The sequence below is a fragment of the Salvelinus sp. IW2-2015 genome, linkage group LG19, assembly GCF_002910315.2.
Source record: "Salvelinus sp. IW2-2015 linkage group LG19, ASM291031v2, whole genome shotgun sequence".
In the NCBI taxonomy this organism is placed as follows: Eukaryota; Metazoa; Chordata; class Actinopteri; order Salmoniformes; family Salmonidae; genus Salvelinus; species Salvelinus sp. IW2-2015.
In genome coordinates this window covers 766225-791664 of record NC_036859.1, presented here as the reverse complement: position 1 = coordinate 791664, position 25440 = coordinate 766225, and the positions used below count along the sequence as shown (strand labels likewise).

General features: G+C 43.2%; 2 protein-coding genes across 12 annotated transcripts in view; one reads left to right on the top strand and one right to left on the bottom strand.

Moving 5' to 3' along the window:
• sppl2 (signal peptide peptidase-like 2) overlaps nt 1-19337 on the top strand; it is a 48534-nt gene extending 29197 nt beyond the window's left edge. The window contains exons 10-16 of one of the 4 annotated variants that reach the window (XR_011481558.1): nt 1578-1652; nt 1820-1882; nt 2046-2145; nt 6224-6301; nt 6448-6608; nt 12215-12289; nt 13675-19337. Coding sequence is in view for 3 of the 4 variants with exons in the window: in XM_024009462.2 (XP_023865230.1) it covers nt 1578-1652; nt 1820-1882; nt 2046-2145; nt 6224-6301; nt 6448-6608; nt 13675-13776 (579 nt within the window). In the remaining variant the exon portion in view is untranslated. The remainder of the gene's footprint in view (nt 1-1577; nt 1653-1819; nt 1883-2045; nt 2146-6223; nt 6302-6447; nt 6609-12214; nt 12290-13674) is intronic. The other 3 variants (XM_024009462.2, XM_070448749.1, XM_024009464.2) reach the window with 3 other exon arrangements.
• The window catches only part of LOC111979253 (rho guanine nucleotide exchange factor 18), a 25007-nt gene continuing 18567 nt past the window's right edge, over nt 19001-25440 (bottom strand). For all 8 annotated transcript variants that reach the window (XM_024009660.2, XM_024009659.2, XM_024009664.2 and 5 more), the window contains exons 16-19: nt 25131-25331; nt 22225-22423; nt 20791-20895; nt 19001-20626 (exon numbers count right to left, since the gene is read on the bottom strand). In XM_024009660.2, coding sequence (XP_023865428.1) covers nt 20448-20626; nt 20791-20895; nt 22225-22423; nt 25131-25331 — 684 coding nt within the window. In that variant the 3' untranslated portion in view covers nt 19001-20447. The remainder of the gene's footprint in view (nt 20627-20790; nt 20896-22224; nt 22424-25130; nt 25332-25440) is intronic.

Genomic DNA, 25440 nt, shown 5'->3' with positions numbered 1-25440 from the left:
TCAGGACAACTTATCTGGGAAACAAATAACACAAATGATTCAAGATGCTGTGGTAGCAATGCTGGTTAAGTGTATCTTGAATTCTAGATAAATCACCAACAGTGTCACCAGCAAAGCACCCCCACACCATCACATTTTCTCCTCCATGCTTCACGGTGGGAACCACACATGCGGAGATCATCCGTTCACCTACTCTGCGTCTCACAAAGACATGGCGGTTGGAACCTAAAATCTCAAATTTGGGCTCATCAGACCAAAGGACAGATTTCCACCGGTCTCATGTCCATTGCTAATTTTTCTTGGCCCAATCAAGTCTCTTCTTCTTTTTGGTGGCGTTTAGTAGTGGTTTCTTTGCAGCAATTTGACCATGAAGACCTGATTCACGCAATCTCCTCTGAACAGTTGATTTTGAGATGTGTCTGTTACTTAAACTCTAAAGCATTTATTTGGGCTTCAATTTCTGAGGCAGAGGTATCTGGGTCTTCCTTTTATGTGGCAGTCCTCATGAGAGCCAGTTTCATCATAGTTTCATCATAGCGCTTGATGGTTTTTGCGACTGCACTTGAAGAAACTTTCAAAATTCTTGTTATTTTCCGGATTGACTGACCTTCATGTCTTAAAGTAATGATGGACTGTCATTTCTCTTTGCTTATTTGAGCTGTTCTTTCCATAATATGGACTTGGTCTTTTACCAATAGGGCTATCTTCTCTATACCCCCCCTACCTTGTCACAAAACAACTGACTGGCTCAAACGCAATAAGAAGGAAAGAAATTCCACAGATTAACTTTTAACAAGGCACACCTTTTTAATTTAAATGCATTCCAGGTGACTAACTCATGAAGCTGGTTGAGAGAATGCCAAAAGTGTGCAAAGCTGTCAAGGCAAAGGGTGCCTACTTTGAAGAATCTCAAATATATATATTTTTTTGATTGTTTTAACACTTCTGGTTACTAGATGATTCCATATGTGTTATTTCATAGTTTTGATGTCTTCACTATTATGTTACAATGTAGAAAATATATATATAATAAGTAGGTGTGTCCAAACCTTCCACTGGTACTGTATGTGTATGTAATGTGCTATATATTTATCTTAAGAATATATAATGGTATAAGACACAGTTATAGATTGTAATTACTGTTCTATCAGCTCTATCGCCAGACACTTGGCTCTTATTCAAACCTTATGGAATGATTCTTGCCCTCAGAGACAGGCCTTTGTACTTTCTCTCTGCCCAAATACAATACACACAGACCATTCCATGTAACCCATAACACAATTACTACTGCTAGGCTAATTATACAATTATGTTAAAACAGGCTTAAGTCCGTATCCAACAAAGTCGATCGGTCTGTCGTGGATTGTCTTGGGACCATTTTTAAAGTGATTTTATGTCTATGGTACTGACCACATTTAATAACTAACTAGGGTCACGAGTTGTACTGATGATCATGCATGTGTGTTAATGACCAGGACTTTCCTAACCACACCTATGACACTCAATGGCCTGTGTATCTAACCATGGGCATGAAAATACAGTCATAGTAATGTCTTCTTTCATGTTCTTTCTTCCAGGCCTGCACCATGCTGTTGGTGACCCTATTTGTCTACGATATCTTCTTTGTATTTATCACACCTCTCTTTACCAAGGTACGTCAGTCATTCATGGTTGAGCCCAACTTTTCATTAAGAAATAATGATACATTTTCATTCTAAAACGCTTTTTGTTACAGGAAGAACTTAAAGAACTATAACTTGCTAGATTAAATGTACCATACATTAAGCCACTACCATGTTTCCTGTGTTTCTCTCTTCAGAGTGGTGAGAGTATAATGGGGGAGGTTGCGGCTGGTCCCTCTGACTCCTCCACACATGAAAAGGTACAGTTGGCATCATTAATCAATCGGTCAATCAATTGGTTTTATATGTTTTGTTGTTGATTTGGCGTCACAAGAGTTGTTTTTTCACTTGAACCGATGTAGTAATAGAAGTAAGAAATAATGTACTAATCTATGCTCGCTGTCCTTCCTGTCCTTTCTCCAGCTTCCTATGGTGCTTAAAGTGCCCCGCCTCAACTCCTCCCCCCTGGCTCTGTGTGACAGGCCCTTCTCTCTGCTGGGATTTGGAGACATCTTAGTACCAGGTAACATTATTGTTCTATACTCTGCCCTCTACCTACATGTTTCAAGCAGACCGCCAAGGTAACCTGTCTAAATGACTATCGCCCCATAGCACTGTTAGGTTTTAAATGATCCTAGTAAAACTCAGACGATTAGTAAAGCTTAAATCAAGTTTATTCACCCATTGGGTCACACAGCTGCATAAGACAAAGACATGGTTCCACCAGTGGTTTATATATATATATCCCAATTTGGGTGACGTCCTCCTTCCCTCTCAACATTACATCTTTATTGCTGGGCAGGAAATTAAGTGATGCGGGCCATAAACTGTTCCTTCTCCCTTAACGTGACCTGACCTGACCTCGGCCCCCTTCCTCACTAAACCACATCTCTCCACTCTTATCAGTCCCTGCCACATGTGATTGCCCTCCACCATATTACATTCCTCCTACAGATAACCATTAACTTCTGGTGTTGACCCTAGACTATAGCACTCAATATTTCAATAGGATACCTGATAATTAACACTATTCCAAGTTTAGGAGTCAGAACCCAGAATCCATCAGCACTCACATCTATAGCCATGAAAGGCTGGTCATGGCTCACATCAACACCACCATCCCAGACACCCTGGACCCATTCCAATTCGCCGACCGCCCCAACAGATCCACAGATGTCGCAATCTCTATTACACTCCAGACTGCCCTGTTCCACCTGGATAAGAGGAATGTTGTTCATTGACTATGTCGTGGAAAATTGTCTCAGAAATATGACACTCTTACAAGAACTTAATTATAGACTTTAATACAAAGTAGCAAAGCCGAGCCCTTCCATGGAAGGACCCTATCACAAACGTAACAGAGCCGAGCCCCTCCATGGAAAGAGACTAAATTCTCAGACTAAGTTCTGTCTTTGCATAACGTATAGAGTCCCCTCTCCTATATGAAAATAGCTTCCCTTGACATTTCTCCATTATTATCTTTTCATCTCAGAGCTTGTTAACGCCCACATCTGACAGCTGTATAGGTTATAATGGTTGCGGGACCCTTTTCACGTCCTGAAAATAATGCATGCATTGCATGCCTATGTTTCACCTGTTGGTCATCAGTCATTTTGCTACCATCCTCCTTCCTGTATCCTTCTGACCATAGTATGTCCAGCTGTCATAAATGTATGTATGGCCTTGGTTAATGTACTCTTTGGCATGTTACCCTTTCAGAAATGGAGTATGGCCTGGGTGTCATCTTCTTTAAATGTGCATGTCCTTGCTACTTCAGCATGGCAACTACACCTATTTATATTTAATGCGTAGCTCCCACAACGTTCAACACCATAATCCCGTACAAGCTCAACACTAACGCCTCAACACTAACGCCAAGCTTCCTACCATCCAGGACCTATACACTAGGCGGTGTCAGAGGAAGACCCAAAAAATTGTCAACTCCAGTCACCCAAGTTATAGACTGTTCTCTCTGCTACTGCACGGCAAGTGGTACCGGAGCGCCAAGTCTAGGACCGAAAGCCTCCTTAACAGCTTCTACCCCCAAGCCATTAAGACTGCTGAACAATTAATCAAATGGCCACCCGGACTATTTACATTGACACGCCCCCCCCCCCTCCCTTTGCACTAACTCCTTTGACTCATCACATACGCTGCTGCTACTGCTTATTATCTATCCTAGTCTAGCCTAGTCACTTTACCCCTACCTATATGTACACTGAACAAAAATATAAACGTAACATGTAAAGTCTTGGTCCCATGTTTCATGAGCTGAAATAAAACATTCCAGAAATGTTACATATGCACTAAAAGCTTGTTTCTTTCATTTTGTGCTAAAATTCGTTTACATCCTTGTTAGTGAGCATTTTTCATCCACGTGACAGGTGTGGCATATCAAGAAGCTGACTAAACAGCATGATCATTACACAGGTGCACCTTGTGCTGGGGACAATAAAAGGACACTCTAAAATGCACACAACACAATGCCACAGGTGTGCAATTGGCATGCTGACTGCAGGAATGTCCACCAGAGCATTGAATGTTAATTTCTCTACCATAATCCACCCCCAACGTCGTTTTAAAGAATTTGGCAGTACGTCCATCTTGCCTCACAACCGCACACCAAGTGTATGGCGTCGTGTGGGTGAGCGGTTTGTTGATGTCAATGACATGAACAGAGTGCTCCATGATGGCATGGGCAGGCATAAGCTACTGTTAACGAACACAATTGCATTTTATCAATGGCAATTTGAATGCACAAAAATACCGTGATGAGATCCTGAGGCCCATTGCGAGGTCCATTTTAAGGTATCTATGACTAACTGATGCATATCTGTATTCCCAGGCATGTGAAATCCATAGATTAAGGCCTAATACATTTATTTCAATTGACTGATTTCCTCATTATCTGTAACTCAGTAAAATCTATGAAATTGTTGCATGTTGTGTTTTATATTTTTGTTCAGTATACATACTGTCTCTACCTCAATTACCTTGTAACCCTGCACATCAATTCAGACCCCCAGACCCCAATTCAGACTTTTTCGACATTTTGTTACGTTACAAAAATGTCCTCAATCTACACACAATAATGACAAAGCAAAAACAGGTTTTTAGAAATGTTAGCAAATTTATTAAAAATAAAATGCAGATTTACCTAAGTATTCAGACCCTTTGCTATGAGACTCAAAATTGAGCTCCGGTACATCCTGTTTCCATTGATCATCCTTGAGATGTTTCTACAACTTGGAGTCCACCTATGGTAAATTCAATTGATTGGACATGATTTGTAAAGGCACACGCCTGTCTATATAAGGCCCCACAGTTTACAGTGCATGTCAACGCAAAAACCAAGCCATGAGGTCGAAGCAATTGTCCGTAGAGCTCCAAGACAGTATTGTGTCAAGGCACAGATCTGGGGAAGAGTACCAAAAATGTTCTGCAGCACTGAAGGTCCCCAAGAACACCCCAGCCTCCATCATTCTTATTTGGAAGAAGTTCGGAACCACCAAGACTCTTCCTAGAGCTGGCTGCCCAGCCAAACTGAGCAATAGGGGTAGAAGGGCCTTGGTCAGGGAGGTGACCAAGAACCCGATGGTCACTCTGACAGAGCTCCAGAGTTCCTCTGTGGAGATGGGAGAATCTTCCAGAAGGACAACCATCTCTGCAGCACTCCATCAATCAGGCCTTTATCGTAGAGTGGCCAGATGGAAGCCACTCCTCAGCAAAAGGCACATGACAGACCGCTTGGAGTTTGCCAAAAGGCACCCAGACCATGAGAAACAAGATTCTCTGGTCTGATGAAACCAAGCTTGAACTCTTTGGCTTGAATGCCAAGTGTCACGTCTGGAGGAAACCTGGCACCATCCCTACGGTGAAGCATGGTGGTGGCAGCATCATGCTCTGGGGATGTTTTTCAGTGGCAGGGACTGGCAGACTAGTCAGGATCGAGGGAAAGATGAATGAAGCAAAGTACAGAGATCCTTGATGAAAACCTGCTCCAGAGCGCTTAGGACCTCAGACTGGGGCAAAGGTTTACCTTCCAACAGGACAACGACCCTTACCACACCGCCAAGACAACGTAGCAGTGGCTTCGGGACAAGTCTCTGAATCCTTGAGTGGCCCAGCCAGAGCCCGGACTTGAACCCGATCGAACATCTCTGGAGAGACCTGAAAATAGCTGTGCAGCTACACTCCCCATCCAACCTGACAGAGCTTGAGAGGATCTGTAAAGAAGAATGCTATAAACTCCCCAAATACAGGTGTGCCAAGATTTTAGCTTCATACCCAAGAAGACTCGAGGCTGTAATCGCTGCCAAATGTGCATCAACAAATTTCTGAGTAAATTGTCTGAATACTTATGTAAATGTGATATCTGTTTTTGCAATACAATTTGATTTACTCTACTCTTGTATCCTGTCTTACTACCAGGTAATACCCATAGTGCCTAATCTAAATCTCATTTAGGGCCAGGAATTCTCCCTGACCTGGACCTATATCATACAGCATCTTTCTGTGGCGAGATAAAGCTGCTATCTGAACTCGTCCCGGCTTAGCTGACATGGTCTCTCGCTCTCTGCCTCACTCTCTGTGTGTGTCAGGTCTGCTGGTAGCCTACTGTCACAGGTTTGACATCCTCATGCAGTCCTCACGGTTCTATTTCCTGGCCTGCACTATCGGTAAGACCAACACATAATCTTTTTGATAGTCAAATCGACTTTGTTTGTAGTCTATACCGGACAATATTTGTTCCAACCAAGCAGTAACACACCTGATTCACGCTTCCTCTACCTCTTTCACCCTCTCCCTTGCTCCCGCTCTCCAGGTTATGGTATCGGGCTGCTCATCACCTTTGTAGCTCTGGCCCTGATGCAGATGGGTCAGCCGGCCCTGTTGTACCTGGTGCCTTGCACCCTCCTCTCCAGCCTGGCGGTGGCGCTGTGGCGCAAAGAGCTGCCCTTATTCTGGACAGGAAGTGGATTTGTGGTGATTACCAGTTTGATATGAGTGTCGCCGCCGCCGCCTATGGACAGAAACATGTCTAGTATTATGTACCAAACTTTAAATTCTAGGTTTACTGTTGAGTACCGTAGCCCCGAAAAACTAGATATCGGTTTCTTTGTTCCCCCTGCTCTGCCCTCCCAACCCATACTGTCATTTTACTGTGGGTTCTTTGCTATCAGGTGTCTATGAATGTCGCTGCCGATATCTGATCTGGGCTTGCCTTTATTCTTTACTAGTATAATTATAGTCCTCTGCTGCTAGATACCAGTCAGATTGTCTTACAGTAGATTGTAATGCTGTGGTGTTGGAATAGACACGATGCGTTATAGGGTTTTGGGTCATTAAACACCATTTGGTAGGTAGTTGACAACGCATAGTATCTGGCGGTGACAAGGGAGTGTACTGTACTTTGTATCTCACCCCTTTTTCTCTGAACTGCACATTGTGAACATGTTTCTAGAAGGTACTGGGTTTTGTATCACAAGGTGCTCTTAAGGCTCTTGCTTTCCTCTTAATGTTTCCTCCACCTCTGTGTGTCAGATCTATCGCTCAATGTACAGCCATACCTGTGCTAACAAGCTGCCCCACTATCTGTGGTCAGGGAGAGAGACGGAGACACACAGAGAGCATGGGCTCCTGAGTTCTTCTGCAAAAACATAGAATTTGAGTTTGACAAATGTAGATAAAAGTCAAACTAAAATTTGCAAGGACTTATTATAGGATACTAACATCAAAACCTTTATTACAATTCACAATTCCATACCTAAAACCTTGATTTTGGATAAAATTACCTGAACGGACTATTACCACCAAGGACTATCAAGAAAAACAAACTTCTAACAAGCCAAAACATTCAGAAGAAACACAGCGGAACCTGGAAATACCATCCAACACAAAACTGAGTGAGTAATATTCAGTCTGAACCTCCTTTCTGAAGCCAAACAGTAAAATACTGTCTCTAGCTAATTTTGTTATATAAAGCTTAATAATTAAGGCTATCAAGCTGCTAGGATAGAATCTGACTGAAATTAGCACTGAAGTGCAAAGTGAGAGATGTGAACTCTTGGCCTAACAATGGCGGGAGAGTTTCATCAGCCCCCCCCCCCCCACCAAATGAGGCCTTTGAAGCCCCCTCCATCTGTGCAGAAAAAAAAACTTCTCTCAAACTTCTCTCACCTACTCCCATTGCCTGCTGCACTGCTGCTTGGATTCCACCTGGCAATCCGTTCGCTGTCTCCCTGGCCTGTCTCCCCCTGTCCCCCCGCCACACTCCCCTCTCTCCCCGAGCTTTCGATCACCTCCAGCACACATGCACTGTGGGGCAAGTGACTCTGAACTTACAATGGCTAGCCCCAAGTTGTTATATTTTTCTCTTGTGCTTTATGATATTTGCCTCATGACTCATTTACATTACATTTAAGTCATTTAGCAGACGCTCTTATCCAGAGCGACTTACAAATTGGTGCATTCACCTTATGATATCCAGTGGAACAACCACTTTACAATAGTGCATCTAACTCTTTTAAGGGGGGGGGGGGGTTGAGAAGGATTACTTTATCCTATCCTAGGTATCCTTAAAGAGGTGGGTTCAGGTGTCTCCGGAAGGTGGTGATTGACTCCGCTGACCTGGCGTCGTGAGGGAGTTTGTTCCACCATTGGGGTGCCAGAAGCAGCGAACAGTTTTGACTGGGCTGAGCGGGAACTGTACTTCCTCAGAGGTAGGGAGGCGAGCAGGCCAGAGGTGGATGAACGCAGTGCCCTTGTTTGGGTGTAGGGCCTGATCAGAGCCTGAAGGTACGGAGGTGCCGTTCCCTCACAGCTCCGTAGGCAAGCACCATGGTCTGTATGCGGATGCGAGCTTCAACTGGAAGCCAGTGGAGAGAGCGGAGGAGCGGGGTGACGTGAGAGAACTTGGGAAAGTTGAACACCAGACGGGCTGCGGCGTTCTGGATGAGTTGTAGGGGTTTACTGCGCAAGGCAGGGAGCCCAGCCAACAGCGAGTTGCAGTAATCCAGACGGGAGATGACAAGTGCCTGGATTAGGACCTGCGCCGCTTCCTGCGTGAGGCAGGGTCGTACTCTGCGAATGTTGTAGAGCATGAACCTACAGGAACGGGTCACGCCTTGATGTTAGTTTGAGAACGACAGGGTGTTGTCCAGGATCACGCCAAGGTTCTTAGCACTCTGGGAGGAGGACACAATGGAGTTGTCAACCGTGATGGCGAGATCATGGAACGGGCAGTCCTTCCCCGGGAGGAAGAGCAGCTCCGTCTTGCCGGGTTCAGCTTGAGGTGGTGATCCGTCATCCACACTGATATGTCTGCCAGACATGCAGAGATGCGATTCACCACTGGTTATCAGAGGGGGGAAAGGAGAGATTAATTGTGTGTCGTCTGCATAGCAATGATAGGAGAGACCATGTGAGGATATGACAGAGCCAAGTGACTTGGTGTATAGCGAGAATAGGAGAGGGCCTAGAACAGAGCCCTGGGGGACACAGTGGTGAGAGCACGTGGTGCGGAGACAGATTCTCGCCACGCCCACCTGGTAGGAGCGACCTGTCAGGTAGGACGCAATCCAAGCGTGGGCCGCGCCGGAGAAGCCCAGCTCGGAGAGGGTGGAGAGGAGGATCTGATGGTTCACAGTATAAAGGCAGCCGATAGGTCTAGAAGGATGAGAGCAGAGGAGAAGAGAGTTAGCTTTAGCAGTGCGGAGCGCGCCTCCGTGACCAGAGAAGAGCAGTCTCAGTTGAATGACTAGTCTTGAAACCTGACTGATTTGGATCAAGAAGGTCATTCTGAGAGAGATAGCAGGAGAGCTGGCCAAGGACTCCTGTGTGCTTTGTTGACTATGAACTTGCTTGTTTACCCAACTGTGGGACAATCTGTGTGTTCCCACACTCGGGACTCTGACTCTCTATTGCAGGGCTGTCCAACCCTCTTCCTGGAGAGCTACCATCCTGTAGGTTTTCGCTCCAACCCTAATCTAGCGCACCTGACTCTAATAATTAGCTGGTGGATAAGCTGAATCAGGTTAGTTACAACTGGGGTTGAAAACCTACAGGAGGGTCGCTCTCCAGGAACAGGTTTGGACAGCCTTGCTCCATTGGTTACACCGACTTTTGGCCTCCCATCCTATGCTAACCACCTCTCGCCGGCTTTGTATTCATGTTACCTGATGAAATTGCTGTACAATATGATCTTGTTGCCATCTAATGAACATTCAAATGTTCTAAGTCAACACTGCAGAGCTCTCCCTGTCCTCAGCCGTGCCCTAATTGTATTACTGCTGTTTTTTTTCTGGAAATGTGCATGTACACCCTGGCCCGTCTGTTGCTAGCCCCAATTCTGACCTGTGCTCTGCTTCACTGATTTCTGCTCTCGTAAAAGCCTAGGTTTTCTGCACGTTAACACTAGAAGCTTCTTACCCTAAAATGGATCATTTGAAAGTGTGGGTTCACAGCAACAATCCAGATGTGTTGGTCATTACTTATTATCATTATTTGGTAAGACAGATCTTCCAAAGGTGGTGGAGTGGCAATCTTTACCAAGGAATACCTTTTGTGCTCGGTTGTCTCCACAAAGTCGATCCCCAAACAATTTCATTTGCTGGTTTTAGACGTTAAGCTTTCAAATAGCTCTTTGTTGACTTGCTGGGTGTTATCGTCCACCATCAGCACCGGCCTGTACCTTAAATGCCCTTACACTAAGTCTGAATTTGTCCTGCTAGGTGACCTAAACTGGGCCGTGCTTAAACCACCTGACCAAGTCCTAAAGCAATGGGACTCCCTAAATCTTTCTCAGATTATTACCAATCCTACAAGGTATGACTCCAAACACCCAGAAAAGGCTACTCTCCTTGATGTCATCCTTACAAATAATCATGATAGGTATCAGTCTAGTGTTTTCTGTAATGACCTTAGTGATCACTGTTTTACAGCCTGTGTTTGTAATGGCTGCTCAGTGAAACGACTTGTCATAGACGCTTGCTAAAAAACTTTAATGAGCAAGCCTTCCTTCATGAGCTGGCCTCTGTAAATTGGTATAGAGTCAGCTTGATCCCCTCTGTCGAAGACGCTTGGATTTATACATTTTTTTTCAGGGGTATCGTTAACAAATATGCGCCCATAAAGAAAATGATAATTAAAACAGGTTCAGCCCCTAGTTCGACCGTGATCTGGTAGAGTTACACTCCACCTCAAGAATGCCATTTGGCAAATCGCTCGGCCCACGCATACTCGGGCTGACTGGCTCTCGTTCAGGCAAACTAGAAAAGTGCACTCAAGCTATCCGGAAGGCCAAAGTTAGTTTCTTTAAGGAGCAGTTCTCTCTATGGGTCTAACCCCAAGAAGTTCTGGAAAACGGTTTAAAGACCTGGAGAATAAACCCTCCTCACAGCTGCCCATGTCCCTTAATGTTGACAATGTGGTTGTTACAGACAAGGAGCACATGGCTGAGCTCTTTCATCACCACTTCATTAAGTCAGGATTCCTATTTGACTCTGCCATGCCTCCTTGCCCATTAAACATTTCCTCATCTCCCCTCTTTCCCCTGCCCCGCTACAAAGTTTCTCCCTGCAGGTAGGGTGCTAAAGGAGCTCCTTAAACTTGACCCCCAAAAAACATCTGGGTCAGATGGTTTAGACCCTTTCTTCTTTAAGGTTGCTGCCCCTATCACCGCTAAGCCTATCTCTGACCTTTTTAACCTGTCTCTCGTTCCCATTGCTTGGAAGGCAGCCACGGTGTGTCCTTTATTTAAAGGGGGAGATCAAGCTGGTCCTAACTGTTATAGGCCTATTTCTATTTTGCCCTGTTTATCAAGTGTTGGAAAAACTTATCAAGAAAGCCAGTCAGTTGATTATTGAGATCTAGAATATTCTCTCTGGTATGCAATCTGGTTTCCGCTCAGGTTATAGATGTGTCACTGCAACCTTAAAGGTCCTTAATGATGTCACCATTGCCCTTGATTCTAAGCAATGTTGTGCTGCAATTTTTATTGACTTGGCCAAAGCTTTTGATACGGTAGACCATTCCATTCTTGTGGGCCAGCTAAAGAGTATTGGTGTCTCTGAGGAGTCTTTGGCCTGGTTTGCTAACTACCTCAAAGAGTGCAGTGTATAAAGTCAGAAAATCTGCTGTCTCAGTCACTGCCTTTCAACAAGGGAGTACCCCAAGGCTTGATCCTAGGCCCCACGCTCTTCTCAATTTACATCAACAACCTAGCTCAAGCAGTAGGAAGCTCTCATCCATTTATATGCAGATAGTTTTATACTCAGCTGGCCCCTCCCTGGATTTTGTGTTAAACGCTCCACAACACAGCTTTCTTAGTGTCCAACAAGCTTTCTCTGCCCTTAACCTTGTTTTGAACGCCTCCAAAACAAAGGTCATGTGGTCTGGTAAGAAGAATGCCCTCCTCCCACAGGTGTTATTACTACCTCTGAGGGTGTAGAGCTTGAGGTAGTCACTTCATACAAGTACTTGGGAGTATGGCTAGACGGTACACTGTCCTTCTCAAAACATATCAAAGCTGAAGGCTAAAGTTAAATCTAGACTTGGTTGCCTCTATCGTAATCTCTCCTCTTTTACCACAGCTGCCAAACTAACCCTGATTCAGATGACCATCCTACCCATGCTAGATTATGGCGACATCATTTATAGATCGGCAGGTAAGGGTGCTCTCGAGCGGCTAGATGTTCTTTACCATTCGGCCATCAGATTTGCCACAAATGCTCCTGATAGGACACATCACACTGCACTCGATACTTCTCTGTAAACTGGTCATCTCTGTATACCTGTTGCAAGACCCACTGGTTGATGCTTATTTTTAAAACCATTCCCCCGTATCTGAGATATCTACTGCAGCCCTCATCCTCCACATACAACACCCATTCTGCCAGTCACATTCTGTTAAAGGCCCCCTAAGCGCACACATCCCTGGGCCGCTCCTCTTTTCAGTTTGCTGCAGCTAGCGACTGGAGCGAGCTGCAACAAAACACTCAAACTGGACAGTTTTATCTCCATCTCTTCATTTGAAGACTCAATCATAGACACTCTTCCTGACAGTTGTGGCTGCTTCGCGTGAGGTATTGTCTGTACCTTCTTGCCCTTTGTGCTGTTGTCTGTGCCACATGTTTGTACCATGTTTTGTGCTGCTATCATGCTATGTTGTCGTCTTAGGTCTATCTTTATGTAGTGTTGTGTGTTTTGTCCTATATATATTTATTTTTAATCCCAGCCCCCGTCTCCGCAAGATGCCCTTTGCCTTCTGGTATGTCGTCATTGTAAATAGGAACAAATTCTTAACTGACTTAATAAATAAAAAATGTGTGTTTAAAGATGTCTCCTCTCTAACACCCAGGAAGCTCCGATTTCAAACTCCCATTATAGAGCTCTGCAAACGCTATGTCAAAATACGATTGTTACTCACCAAATATGGAGTTTCGCTGAGCAACTATCTTCATTTACTCCCATTACGGCCAGTATGTACTTCCAATAAAAGATACAAGAAACCGTTAAAAAAAAAATCTTCAGTAGCTTCAATGTATTCTGCTGTTGTAGACTTCCGACCTGTACATTGCAGTAATGAGTGATTGGAGGTGCTAAATAGGCTTTTTTTTGGTTGCTTGTACATTTTTATTTAGACCTTTTTTGGAAGTACATACTGGCCGTAACAGGAGTAAATGAAGATAGTTTCTCAACGAAACTCCATATTTGGTGAGGAACGAACCTATAACTCTTGCGGAGCTGTCTAATGGGAGTTTGAATCAGAGGTTCCTGGGCGTTAGAGACACCTACTCATAGTGAAAATCCTTAATGCACAGATACTAGAGCTCTAACAAGCTTGCTATAGTAGCACACTCCTCCAGTCAGTGGATTGCTGTGATAAGAAATACAGTGAAGGCTTTATTTAGTCCATTGATCTAGAATTGACTTGTTGACAGAGGAATGGCAGTATATGTTTTGGTGTTCTGCATAAACTGTCATGTGCTTATTGTTGTCTCAGACTAGCTCCACAGTGGTCTGATGTCTCTCCTCTATTTGTCCCTCCCAGCCTCCCATAGTTCTGCAACCAATCAACTGTACGCAAACCCCAGGACCACCCATAGAGGAGCCCCTCACCAATCCTGAACTACAAGGTCCTGAAGCAGAGTGAGGACCCTCTTCCTCCCCCACTTCAGGACACACCCCCTCCAGAGGCCAGCAAATCAGAATAAAGGATTTCTAGGATGCCAATTTCTTATTCATTTAGTTTCTGTTCTTTTTTTCCTCTTTTTTTTTTTACAAAGGTTCTCAATGGAACTCTATACATTCGTAATGGACAAAATTATAAACATTTCAGTGCACTTGGTGTGTAAAGAGGATGGATGAAAGGGAAGAATGGATGAGCGGGAGGGAGGGAAAGAGGGCACCCAACCTACAGTGGCTGTTCTTCATATCCTTGGGGCGGCAGGATCAGCCATGGGAGTCCTGGTAAATGAGCCAGACGTGACCCAGGCTAAACAACACCAAGCCAGGCAAAGAGCACAATATAGCTTCGACCTACGCTGACCTAGTCCCTTGTTACCATTGTCATGGAAATTCTAACCAAAAGGAAGAGAGACCTGATTCTTCAAACAACTTAATTATAAGATTTGCAAAAACGGAGCAGTTAAGTCACTCAATTGTGCAGATTTAGAGCCCAACGAACAGTTGGGTCTCAGCTTTTATATGAAATTACAACCTCTTGGTATATGTGGCAGTTAGCAGATGTGTGTAAACAGGGGCGTGGAACAGTGTGTAAAAGGCGATTAGTTTGCCTGTGCAGATTAAGATAGCACGAGGGTTTAACCATCTAACGGCATTTGCCACAGCTCACACTGTGCTCGTTTCTGCAAGTTTCCACACAGCTGAGTTCCGGCAGATAGATAAAATGTGATGTCGCATGCTGCGTTTGCACCCAAACGGCTCTTAGCTGTCGACAAGATTGTATCAGGGGGGAAAAAACACTAGCATATAACAATAGACACTTCTCTAAGTATAAAAAGTATGTCTAACTTTCTCACCACACACTATGCCAAAGTCTTGTTCACTACTCGGCTATTCCAATCGGACATGAGGTAGGTTGGAAATAAAGGCTTACGCTAACCAACACCCCCTGGCCCTTCCCATATGAGTTAGACCCCCGTGACTGAAATTGAGTCACATCACTATAGATTGCCTACTCTGCCCTGTTCAACCCCATATGATGTGGTAGCCGATTATGTTCATGCATCTCCCATGTAGTCAGCCTGAGTCGCATCCAATACACATGACCTGCCCTGCTCAACATCCCACCCTCAACACCATCCTGTTCAGTTTGTCTCCCCCACCAATTCTATGCAGAAAAGCATTCAATAATTTTTTAACCTTTATTTAACCAGGTGAGTCCCATTGAATCTCTTTTTTTAAGGGAGGCCTGGCAGCCATTATAATCTACACTACTAGAAGGTCAATATATGTGCATTCTAAATTACACCCTGTTCCCTAAATAGGGCCCTGGTCAAAAGTAGCGCACTGTATAGGAAATGGGGTGCGATTTGGGATGATGCCAATGTGTCCCACCATTATAAATCGGTCGGCTTGTTCCCTTTCTTTTTCTTCTTGAAGTACCATGAAGAACGAAAGAGCCACACTACGGCCTGTCCTCTGTACATCAAAGATGACTGAAGTATCAGACATACCCTTTTTCATGTGGTGCTATCATGGATTCTCAACCAGCCAAAGGTATATGATAATAATGATTATTGATTTAGGGCATAAAGGGATACTTTACTAGTGGACTAAAAAGTAAGCTTTGTGGAGAATCTTCATGTAAAGTGTTTATAAATCCAGAATAAGATTTAATCTGTGTTTGGGAAATCTTCCCAAATATATATATATATTTTTTTAAATCTTATCTTTGCTTGCTATGGGTTTGGTTTGATCCAGGCTGTCTTTTATATACATTTAAGGTTGCAACAATTAAGGTTGTCCCCACTCTTTTTCCAGTAGATGTTGTGGTTCCACTTTATAGTAGGTGTAAAACCCATGTATGTGTTTAATTACATTGTAGGCAGCTAGGCAAACATTCTTACATAGGTAAACAGTTTAAGTTGTAAGTACTAATTCATTACACTAACTACTTACCAGTACGTAACTACGTTATAAGGAGACTTAAGGGCTCGATTCAATCCATATCACCAAAGTTCAGCGCTATAGCACGATTGAAATTGAAAGGCAACGTTCCCGCTGCATTCATGGTAAATGCTGTATATAATGGCTCAATCTGAAATTACCTTTATTTCAAGTGCACAATAGTGCTGAACTTAAGCAATACGGATTGAATCAAATCCCCTAGATTGACCGATTTGGTTATAATATTCAATATTGTCTTAAATGGGTTTTGGCCTTACTTGTATCCATGGTTACAATTTGAATGTCTCTGTGCATATTGCTTTATGAAGACAAAGTGCTGTGTTTGTTTCGTAATTAAACTATGATAAGTGATCATTTTGAAGTTTGGTGGGTGTCTCATAATAATTACCAACAGTCTCAATTCTCGAGTGACTTACTCGATACATTTGCGCAATATTTTTGTCTGCATCCCAAATGGTACCCTATTTCCTATACAGTCCACTACTTTTGACCATGGTCTAAACTGGCGGGCCCTTTTGTAGGTCCTCGGACAAATAAAAAATATATAATACATGTTTTTGTAAATCAGTCAGTGTCAACTTAGTGCTGACAGAGTAATACAATACACAAGGAGCAATTAAAAAATGTGGTTGAGCATCAGCAGTCACTTAATTGGCCCATGTCAGCTAAATCTTTCTTAGCTGTCCGCTAAACTAATGTACCAGTCTATCTAAACTTATCGTAAGCATGGTCTAATTACCGACCGGGTGGAGCCATTGATCATCAGTTATATTAACTGCAAACATGGGGCCTCCTGAGTGGCGCAGCGGTCGAAGGCACTGCATCGCAGTGCTTGAGGCGTCACTACAGTCCCAGGTTCGATCCCAGGCTGTCACAACCGGCCGTGACCTGGAGTACCATAGGGCGGCGCACAATTGGCCCAGCGTCGTCCAGGTTAGGGGATGTTTGGCCGGGGGTCTTTTACTTGGCTCATAGCGCTCTAGCGACTCCTTGTGGCGGGCCGGGCACCTGCAGGCTGACTTCCGGTAGTCAGTTGAAGGTGTGGGAAATGTGTAGAATTACAGGAAATTAGCTGTAAAACTGCACATCTTTCTTTCCGCCCCAAGGGAAAATGTGTAGAATTGCAGCAAACTTGCTTTAAAACGGCAACATTTTCTCTACGCCACATGGCAAAATGGCAGGAAAGGAACGTTAAAACATACGTTTTTGCTCTCACGGGTGGGTTACTGAAATGTTTGTCGCAAAGTGTGTGTTGGGGGGGTACGCAACCACAGCAGCCCTAAACAAAGAGTCGCAGTCCGTTTTACCTTAGATTGTATAATGTCATGGTCAAAACATTGTGATTCAAGAGTTGTAAAGATAGGGAGAGGTCTGTCTGCTTTTTTGACAACACACACAAAGCAAGTCCTGCAGGCTCAAGTTTTATCTTAACTTGATTATTGTCCAGTCATATGGTCAAGTGTTGCAAAGAAGGCCCTAGTTAAGTTGCAGCTGGCCCAGAACAGAGCAGCACATTTTGCTCTTAATTGTAATTAGAGGGTTAATATCAATCATATGTATGCCAGTCTCTCTTGGCTAAGAGTTGAGGAAAAACTGACTGCATCAATTCTTGTTTTTATAAGAAACATGAATGTGTTAAATTCCAGATTGTTTGCATAGTCAATTTACACACACACACTTACGTGAAAAGGGGTCTTTTCACAGTCCACAGGTTCAGAACAAATTCAAGGAAACGTACAGTATTATACAGAGCCATGATTGCATGGAACTCACTTCCATCTCATATAGCACAAGTCAGCAACAAACTTGGTTTAAAAAAAACAAATAAAGCAACGCCTCTCCATGTGACCTACTTTGTATGTACTGATATGAAATGTGTAACTGATAGATGCAAACAAACATGTTCATGTTTTTAAATTTCAGTTGTAAAGTATTTTGTCTGTACCGTCTTGGACCCCAGTAAGACTAGCTGTCGCAATTGGCATCGGCTAATGGGGATCCTAATAAAAATCACTTTCTGTTTTAGACTGGAAAGGGTAGGAGGGGAGTAATTCGGAGATGACATTGACTCGACAGCCTTAACAAACAGGCAAGGCTGGCTACATACGTCATGGTTCTTTTTTATTATTTCTATCAGCTGTGGATGGGAAGAACAGCAGAACAATGATATTACAACAGAATAGTCAAGACCATAGAGATCTAGAGTGCCTTCAGAAAGTATTCATACCCCTTGACTTATTCCACATTGTTGTTACAGGCAGAATTCTAAATGGATGAAATACTTTCCGCCCCTCTACACGCAATACCCCATAATGACAGTGTAAACATGTGTAGACATGTTTGCTCATGTATTAAAAATGAAATACAGAAATCTCATTTACATAAGTATTCACACCCCTGAGTCAATACTTTGTAGAAGCACCTTTGGCAGCGATTACAGATTTGAGTCATCTTGGGTATGTCTGTATGAGCGTTGTACGTCTGGATTTTCTTCCTTTCAGGTTTTCTCAAGCTCTGTTAAGCTTGATAGGGAGCGGTGGTGAACAGCAATCTTGGTCTTTCCATAGATTTTCAATGGTATTCAAGTCTGGGCTTTGGCTGGGACACAACGACTTTTACATTATTGTTCTGAAGCCATTCCAGTGTTTCTTTGGCTGTATGCTTGGGGTCAATGTCCTGTTGGAACGTAAATCCCCCCCCCCCCCCCCAGTCTATAGTCATTTGCACTCTGAAGCAGGTTCTCATCAAGGATTTGCCTGTATTTAGCTCCATTCAATGTTTCCTCTATCCTTACCACTCTCCCAGTTCCTGCCACTGAAAAGCATCCTCATAGCATGATGCTGCCACCAGCATGCTTCACAGTAGGGATGGTGGTCGACAGGTGGTGAGCTGTGCCTGGTTTTCTCAGCGCTTTGCATTCAGGCCAAATAGTTACATTTGTCTCTTCAGACCACAAACTTTTGCCTTATGATCAGTCTTTCACATGCCTTTTTTCAAACTTTTTTCAAGCCTTTTTCTCAGAAGTGTCTTCCATCTGGACATCCTCCCATAAAGCCCAGATTGGTGAAATGCTGTAGAGAATGTTGTCCTTCTGGCAGGTTCTCCCATCTCAGCCAAGGAATTCTGTAGTTCTGTCAGAGTGGTCATTGCCTCCCTGACCAAGGGCCTTCTTGTTCAGTTGCTCAGTTTGGATGGAAGGCCAACTCTAGGCAGAGTCTGGGTAGTTCAATTTCCCAATGATAGAGACCACAGTGTTCTTGGAAACTTTCACAATCTAGAAATAGTTTTATACCCTTCCCCAGATATATACATCATCACAGTACTAAGGACAGTTTCTTGGACTTCATAGTATAGTTTCTGCTCTGACATGCACTGTCAACTGTGGGACCTTATATAGACAGGTGTGTTTCTTTCAAATTCATGTCCAAACAATTTAACCAAGTTGTCGTGACATCAAGGATAATCAAAGAGCATTGGATGCACCTGAGCTCGATTTGGAGTGTCATAGCAAAGGGGTACGAATAGTTATGTAAATTCTGTGTTACATTTGCAAAACCATTTTTTTAAAAAACATGTTTTCACTCATTATGGGGTATTGTTTGCAGGTGGCTGAGAAACAAATAATCAATTTTGAATTCAGGCTGTAACCCAACAAAATGTGGAATAAGTCAAGGGGTATGAATACGTTCTGAAGGCACTGTATATAACGTGTTCTAATTATATTTATGTGTGCACTGGAAACTGAGCAACATGATTCACAAATCCTTCCAAACAACCTCCCCCATATTAAATCATCATTAAAAAAGTTTCATTATTATTAAAACATTATTTACAAGTTACCTTGGTTCCCAGAACATAACCTTGTTACAGTTACACAATGAGCAAAAAGGAAAAACTATTTGCTCCAGTTCAAACTAAACACAGAGTGTCCTAACATTTCTGTACATTCACGCACACAGGGAAGCTGTGTGGTAAAACTTGACTTACTACAATCCATTTTGAGCGTTGATATCACGTGGTCAGGCCTTCTGCATTCAACAGTCCACCAAGTGCACAAACTGTCATGACACCCATTCCTGTCTCCCTCATGACAGAAACCACAGTAGAATTGGCATCATTTATGTCCAGTAGACATTATTAGTGTTAAAATACACCATAACCCCATATAGTTATTATTCCCTCTAACAGAAAGCTACATTTACTTCCATGTGTTATTTTCATTAAGACATTCTGATTTCAAGCAGCAGGTAAACTATATGGATTAGAGTAGTAATGTGCTCTGAGAATAAAACGTGCTTGGCACCTCAGATCTGTAAACAAGTTAAAATAATAAACAGCTTCCTAACAACACCGCTCAACATGAATAAGAATCCTTTTAAAAGTAAAGACTTGAGTAGTTAGAGACACTTTCTCTTAAACCATGACAGAAACACTCATCAGAACAATATAAATGTCTTTGGAAATTCAACAGGCACTCAAGAAGTACAAGGAATTAGAAAAGCCAAATCAGTTCAACATTTTTTTTTAAATCACATCTTTACTTCGATCAGAACAGACTGCTTTGGCGGGCCAAATAAAATCACTTGTGGACCAGTTTTGGCACACAGGCACCCAGTTGCAGACCCCTGGCATAGGCCCTATGAGTTAGGGTTTTGGTCTTACCCTGTGTCCTTACAGGTAGATTACGCGTTCCTTGGTTGGTTTGCTTGCTATGTCTTTTGGGAAGGGGGGAGGACGGGGAGGTTCGGGTGGAGGGAAGTGGCTCTGGCTGTTCCTCATGCTGCTGTTGGACAATAGGGTCTGGGAGTGCTTGGCATTGGACAGAGGCTCTGGAGGACTAAAGAAACGATCTAAGGAGGGATAACAACATAGGGTTAACTTACTCATCGTGTGTCTGTACATGTGTGCATGCGTGCCCCCATGTTCATTTAGATCCTGAGACGTTAAAACACATCTCCAGTCATGGTAATAATCTGATCGTGTGTACCTGGAAATCCCGAGGTTCTCGTTTTACCTGATTGGTAGCTCCTGTGAGGACTCACAGTCCTCTTCCCTCGCAGACTCCCGCACTCTTTTCTTGTCACTCTGATCGGCACCACCTGAGACATGTCTATAGATGCTGCAGGAAGAAAGACAACTACTCACTCCCTAACAGATAGAAAATATCAACAGTGGAGGTAAATGTTATAATTTGCTCAAAGATCTGACTTGTGATTGACATCATGATCCCACCAGTGGCGGTTGGTGCTGTTTATGAGCATGGCCTTTTTTCTATAACAGCATATTGGATGACTGTCATTTGTATCCCATTCACCCAGTTCAATGTAACATCGATAGATTTAGGCTACTACTTGAATTCTCCCTATACCCATGAGGTTGCTACAACCTAGCCTATGAATGAAAGTTTACAATGTAGGTGCACAGTTGCAAACGAGAGTTTCTATTGGACAAATTCAGGTATGTTTATCCCTGTTTGGTTCCATTTGCTTCCGTTTAAGAAACGTTTTTCAACAGAAGAATCGGCAGAATGAATACACCCCTGAACACACGCAAACAGTTCACTTTCATAGCTTGTTGTATTCCTTCTCACATCTACCCACTCTCTTCCTCTCACCTTTTCCCTTCGCTTGTGGACTTCAATGCACAACACATCAGCTGTCTGTGACCAGGGGGGAAATGTCCAAGCTAAACCTTCATATCCAATACACATAGCCTACATTGTTGTCACCATATTAGCTAAAGTAATGTCATAGTCAACATAGCTAATAGAACTAATGTGTTTGTAAACCCACTACAATCATGCAGTACAGTGTACAGTCAGTAAGCAGTTTAGAAAGCAGGCCCCGGTGGCAATAAATGAGTCAAACCAAAAGCTTACCTTGACTTGGAAGAGTTCCAGTGTTGGACATATGAAAAGGATGTGTTTAATGTATTTGATACCATTCCACTAATTCCGCTCCAGCCATTACCATGAGCCCTCGTCCTCCCCAATTAAGGTGACACCAACCTCCTGTGCTGTGTAAATCTATGGAAGGCGTTGAGAACCTTGTGCCTCTTAGGTTTTGTATTGAAGTCAGTGTACCCAGACCAGGACGGAAGCTAACTGTCCCCTGGCTACACCATGGTGCTACCCTACAGAGTGCTGTTGAGGCTACTGTAGACCTTCATTGCAAAACACTGTGTTTTAATCTATTATTTGGTGACATGTGAATATATTTAGTGTAGGATAACTTTTTTTATGCTTCACTATTTTTTATAAAATTCACTGAAGATGGTCCTCCCCTTCCTCCTCTGAGGAGCCTTCCCACAGCCTGATGAAGAGCCTTTGTCTCAATACATTGCTAATAAAAACTATAGGAGCATCTAACCATCCAGTGTGGGTAGTTTTCTTATGTGATCATTTCTACCATGAAGTATTCTGTTATATTCTACAGTGCTGTGTTCTGACCTGCACTATGCATGCGCTGGTGCGATCCCTTTTTTCTGCTCTTCTCCTTGCCCTTGCTGCTGAGGGTAGCCAGCTTGGTGGGGATCTGCTGCTGCACAGCCCCTGGCTTGTGGACCACCTGGTTGGTGGTGCTGATCAGGTGAATGGGAACCTCCGCTTTAGGGGGCGCAGGGCTGATGCTCTCCCTATGAAGGGGCACCTACAATACAATAATGTAAAGTTATGAATACTGTAACCTTGTCCCCAGGCTATCGCGCACAGCAAACATAAACCTGGTACATCTACGATTCAAAGTTGGCCTTAGTGGGATTGACCATAGAATTCTATGGGAGGGACCTTACGAAGTAAAGTATTTGTCATCATTTAATTTTGGCGAATCACACGAGTGCGAGGCGTTCTGCGCTAGCATACGGGGGAGGATTATGGGGAAGGGATTGTGGGTAGACATGGGCTATATACCGTACACCGGGGTATTACGAAATACCGACGGTATGATTTTGGGGGGAGCGTGCTACGCCGCTGTTTATAACAACCTATAAATGTAACTATAGGAAATTAAGAGGTGTCAAATAAATGACAGTGTGTTCAGAAAGTATTCACACCCCCTGACTTTTTCCTCATTTTGTTGTTACAGCCTGATTAAATTGAGATTGTGTGTAGGCCAGTGACACACAATACCCCATAATGTCAAAGTGGAATTATGTTTACAAATGTTTACAAATTAATCAAAAATGAAAAGCTGAAATGTTTTGTCCCTCTGTTATGGCAAGCCTATATACGTTCAGGAGGAAACATTTGCTTAAGTCACATTGTTAAGTTGCATGGACTCACTCTGTGTGCAATAATAGTGTTTAACATGATATTTGAATGACTACCTCATCTCTGTACCCCACACATACAATTATCTGTAAGGTCCCTCAGTCGAAGAGTGAATTTCAAACACAGATTCAACCACAAAGACCAGGAACATTTTCCAATGCCTCGCAAAGAAGGGCACCTATTGGTAGATGGGTAAAAAAAAAAAAGAAGCAGACATTGAATATCCCTTTGAGCATGGTGAAGTTATTAATTACACTTTGGATTGTGTATCAATACACCCAGTCACTACAAACATGCAGTCATCCTTCCAAACTCAGTTGCCGGAGAGGAAGGAAAACGCTCAGGGATTTTACCATGATGCCAATTCTGACTTTAAAAATGTTCAACAGTTTAATGGCTATGATAGGAGGATGGATCAACATTGTAGTTACTCCACAATACTAACCTAAATGACAGAGTGATTTATTTTATTTTATCTCCTGAATACAAAGTGTTATGTTTGAGGCAAATCCAACACATTATGGAGTACCACTCTTCATATTTTCAAGCATGGTGGTAGCTGTATCATGTTATGTCATGCGTTTCATCAGCAAGGACTGGGGAGTTTTTCAGGATAAAAAATACATGTAATGGAGCTAAGCACAGGCAAAATCCCAGAGGAAAACTTGGTACAGTCTGCTTTCCACTAGATACTGGGAGATTAATTCACCTTTCAGCAGGACAATCTACACTGGAGTTGCTTACCAAGAAGACAGTGAATGTTCCTGAGTGGCCAGGTAATAGTTTTGACTTAAATCTACTTCAAAATCTACTTCAAAATCTAATGGCAAGACCTGAAAATGGTTGTCTAGCAAAGATCAACAACCAATTTGAGCTTGAAGAACTTTGAAAAGAATAATGGGCAAATGTTGCACAATCCAGGTGTGGAAAGCTCTTAGAGACTTACCCAGAAAGACTCACAGCTGTAATCACTGCCAAAGGTGCTTCTACAAAGTATTGACTCAGGGGTGTGAATACTTACAGTATGTAAATGGGATATTTCTGTATTTCATTTTCAATAACTGTGCAAACATTTCTAAAAACATGTTTTCACTTTGTCATTATGGGGTATTGTGTGTAGATGGGTGAGTTGTATTTTATTTAATCAATTTTGAATTCAGGCTGTAACAACAAAAAGTGGAATAAGCCAAGGGGTTTGAATACTTTCTGAAGGCACTGTATATCCAGCTCAGGGCTCCATCTAGGCATTTGGTTTGCTAAATTGCTAGCTAAGTGGCTATATGTCAAAATCCAGCTTCTTGTTTACAGCAGACACATTCAATCTCCTCCTGGATCAAGACCCCTGTTGCCTTAATTGTTTGTGCATATATATTATTCGTACATTTTTTTAGATGTTATTTTTGGAAATGGCGTCCCTTGTGTGCACTTCCGGTAATACCGTATACTCCGGGTGGTACAGAAACTGTATGACGCTATGAAAATCTGAATACCGCCCAACCTTAGTTGTCGGAGATGATTGGTTGGTAGATTAAGTTAATACTTATGCTCTGGGAGTTTCTCCTGCTCTTTCTGTATTGGCTAACGAAGGGAAAGTTTGACACGTTGGTCCACCAGACTCGCATTTAGGGCGGAAGTCTCTGGGAACGAGATTATGAATACTGGGAACTATTGGGAAACGAGTTACAACACACAGCTATGAGGATCAAACTCGTAAGAGTGTTGTATCGAAGTGTACCATCTGATAGGGAACTTTGTCACTTTTCATGGAAATGCATTTTGTGAGGTCATCATACAAAATATCAATACACTACAACAAATAGAATACAAAAACGCTGGAAGGTGAACACACATATTCACATAGTCCTGTGGATAGGGTTTGCAAAGTACCGTTAACTTTTCAAAAATTTTCCAGAAATCTTCTACTTCTCATATTTCCTATTTCTAGAATTTGGGGAAAGTTGCCGTAATTTGTCAACCCTATAAGTCGCTCTGGATAAGAGCGTCTGCTAAATGACTTAAATGTAAATGTAAATGTATACTGTCCATCCATGTAGTCTAGCCCACGTTACGTCCTAGCTATGTCTCACCTCTGGGCGCGGCTCCAGGAAGAAATCTGTGGCTAGAGAGGGGCTGTGTTGGACGTGGACCTTAGAGGCCGGGATGGGGGTCACGTCACCTCCCGTGGTCCAACCACCAATCAGGTCCCCTCGGAACGACTGGGAGAGGTCCCCTCGGAAGGAAGCAGAGTGGGGGAGGTCCCCTCGGAACGACTGGGAGTGGGGGACAGCCTGAGAAGAAGACGAGAATGACCAGATGACCTAAACATCCCATACATCAATATCTATAAATGCATAATTAACAGCCCTCTCACTATTGGTCCTCAGTCCTAAACGACCA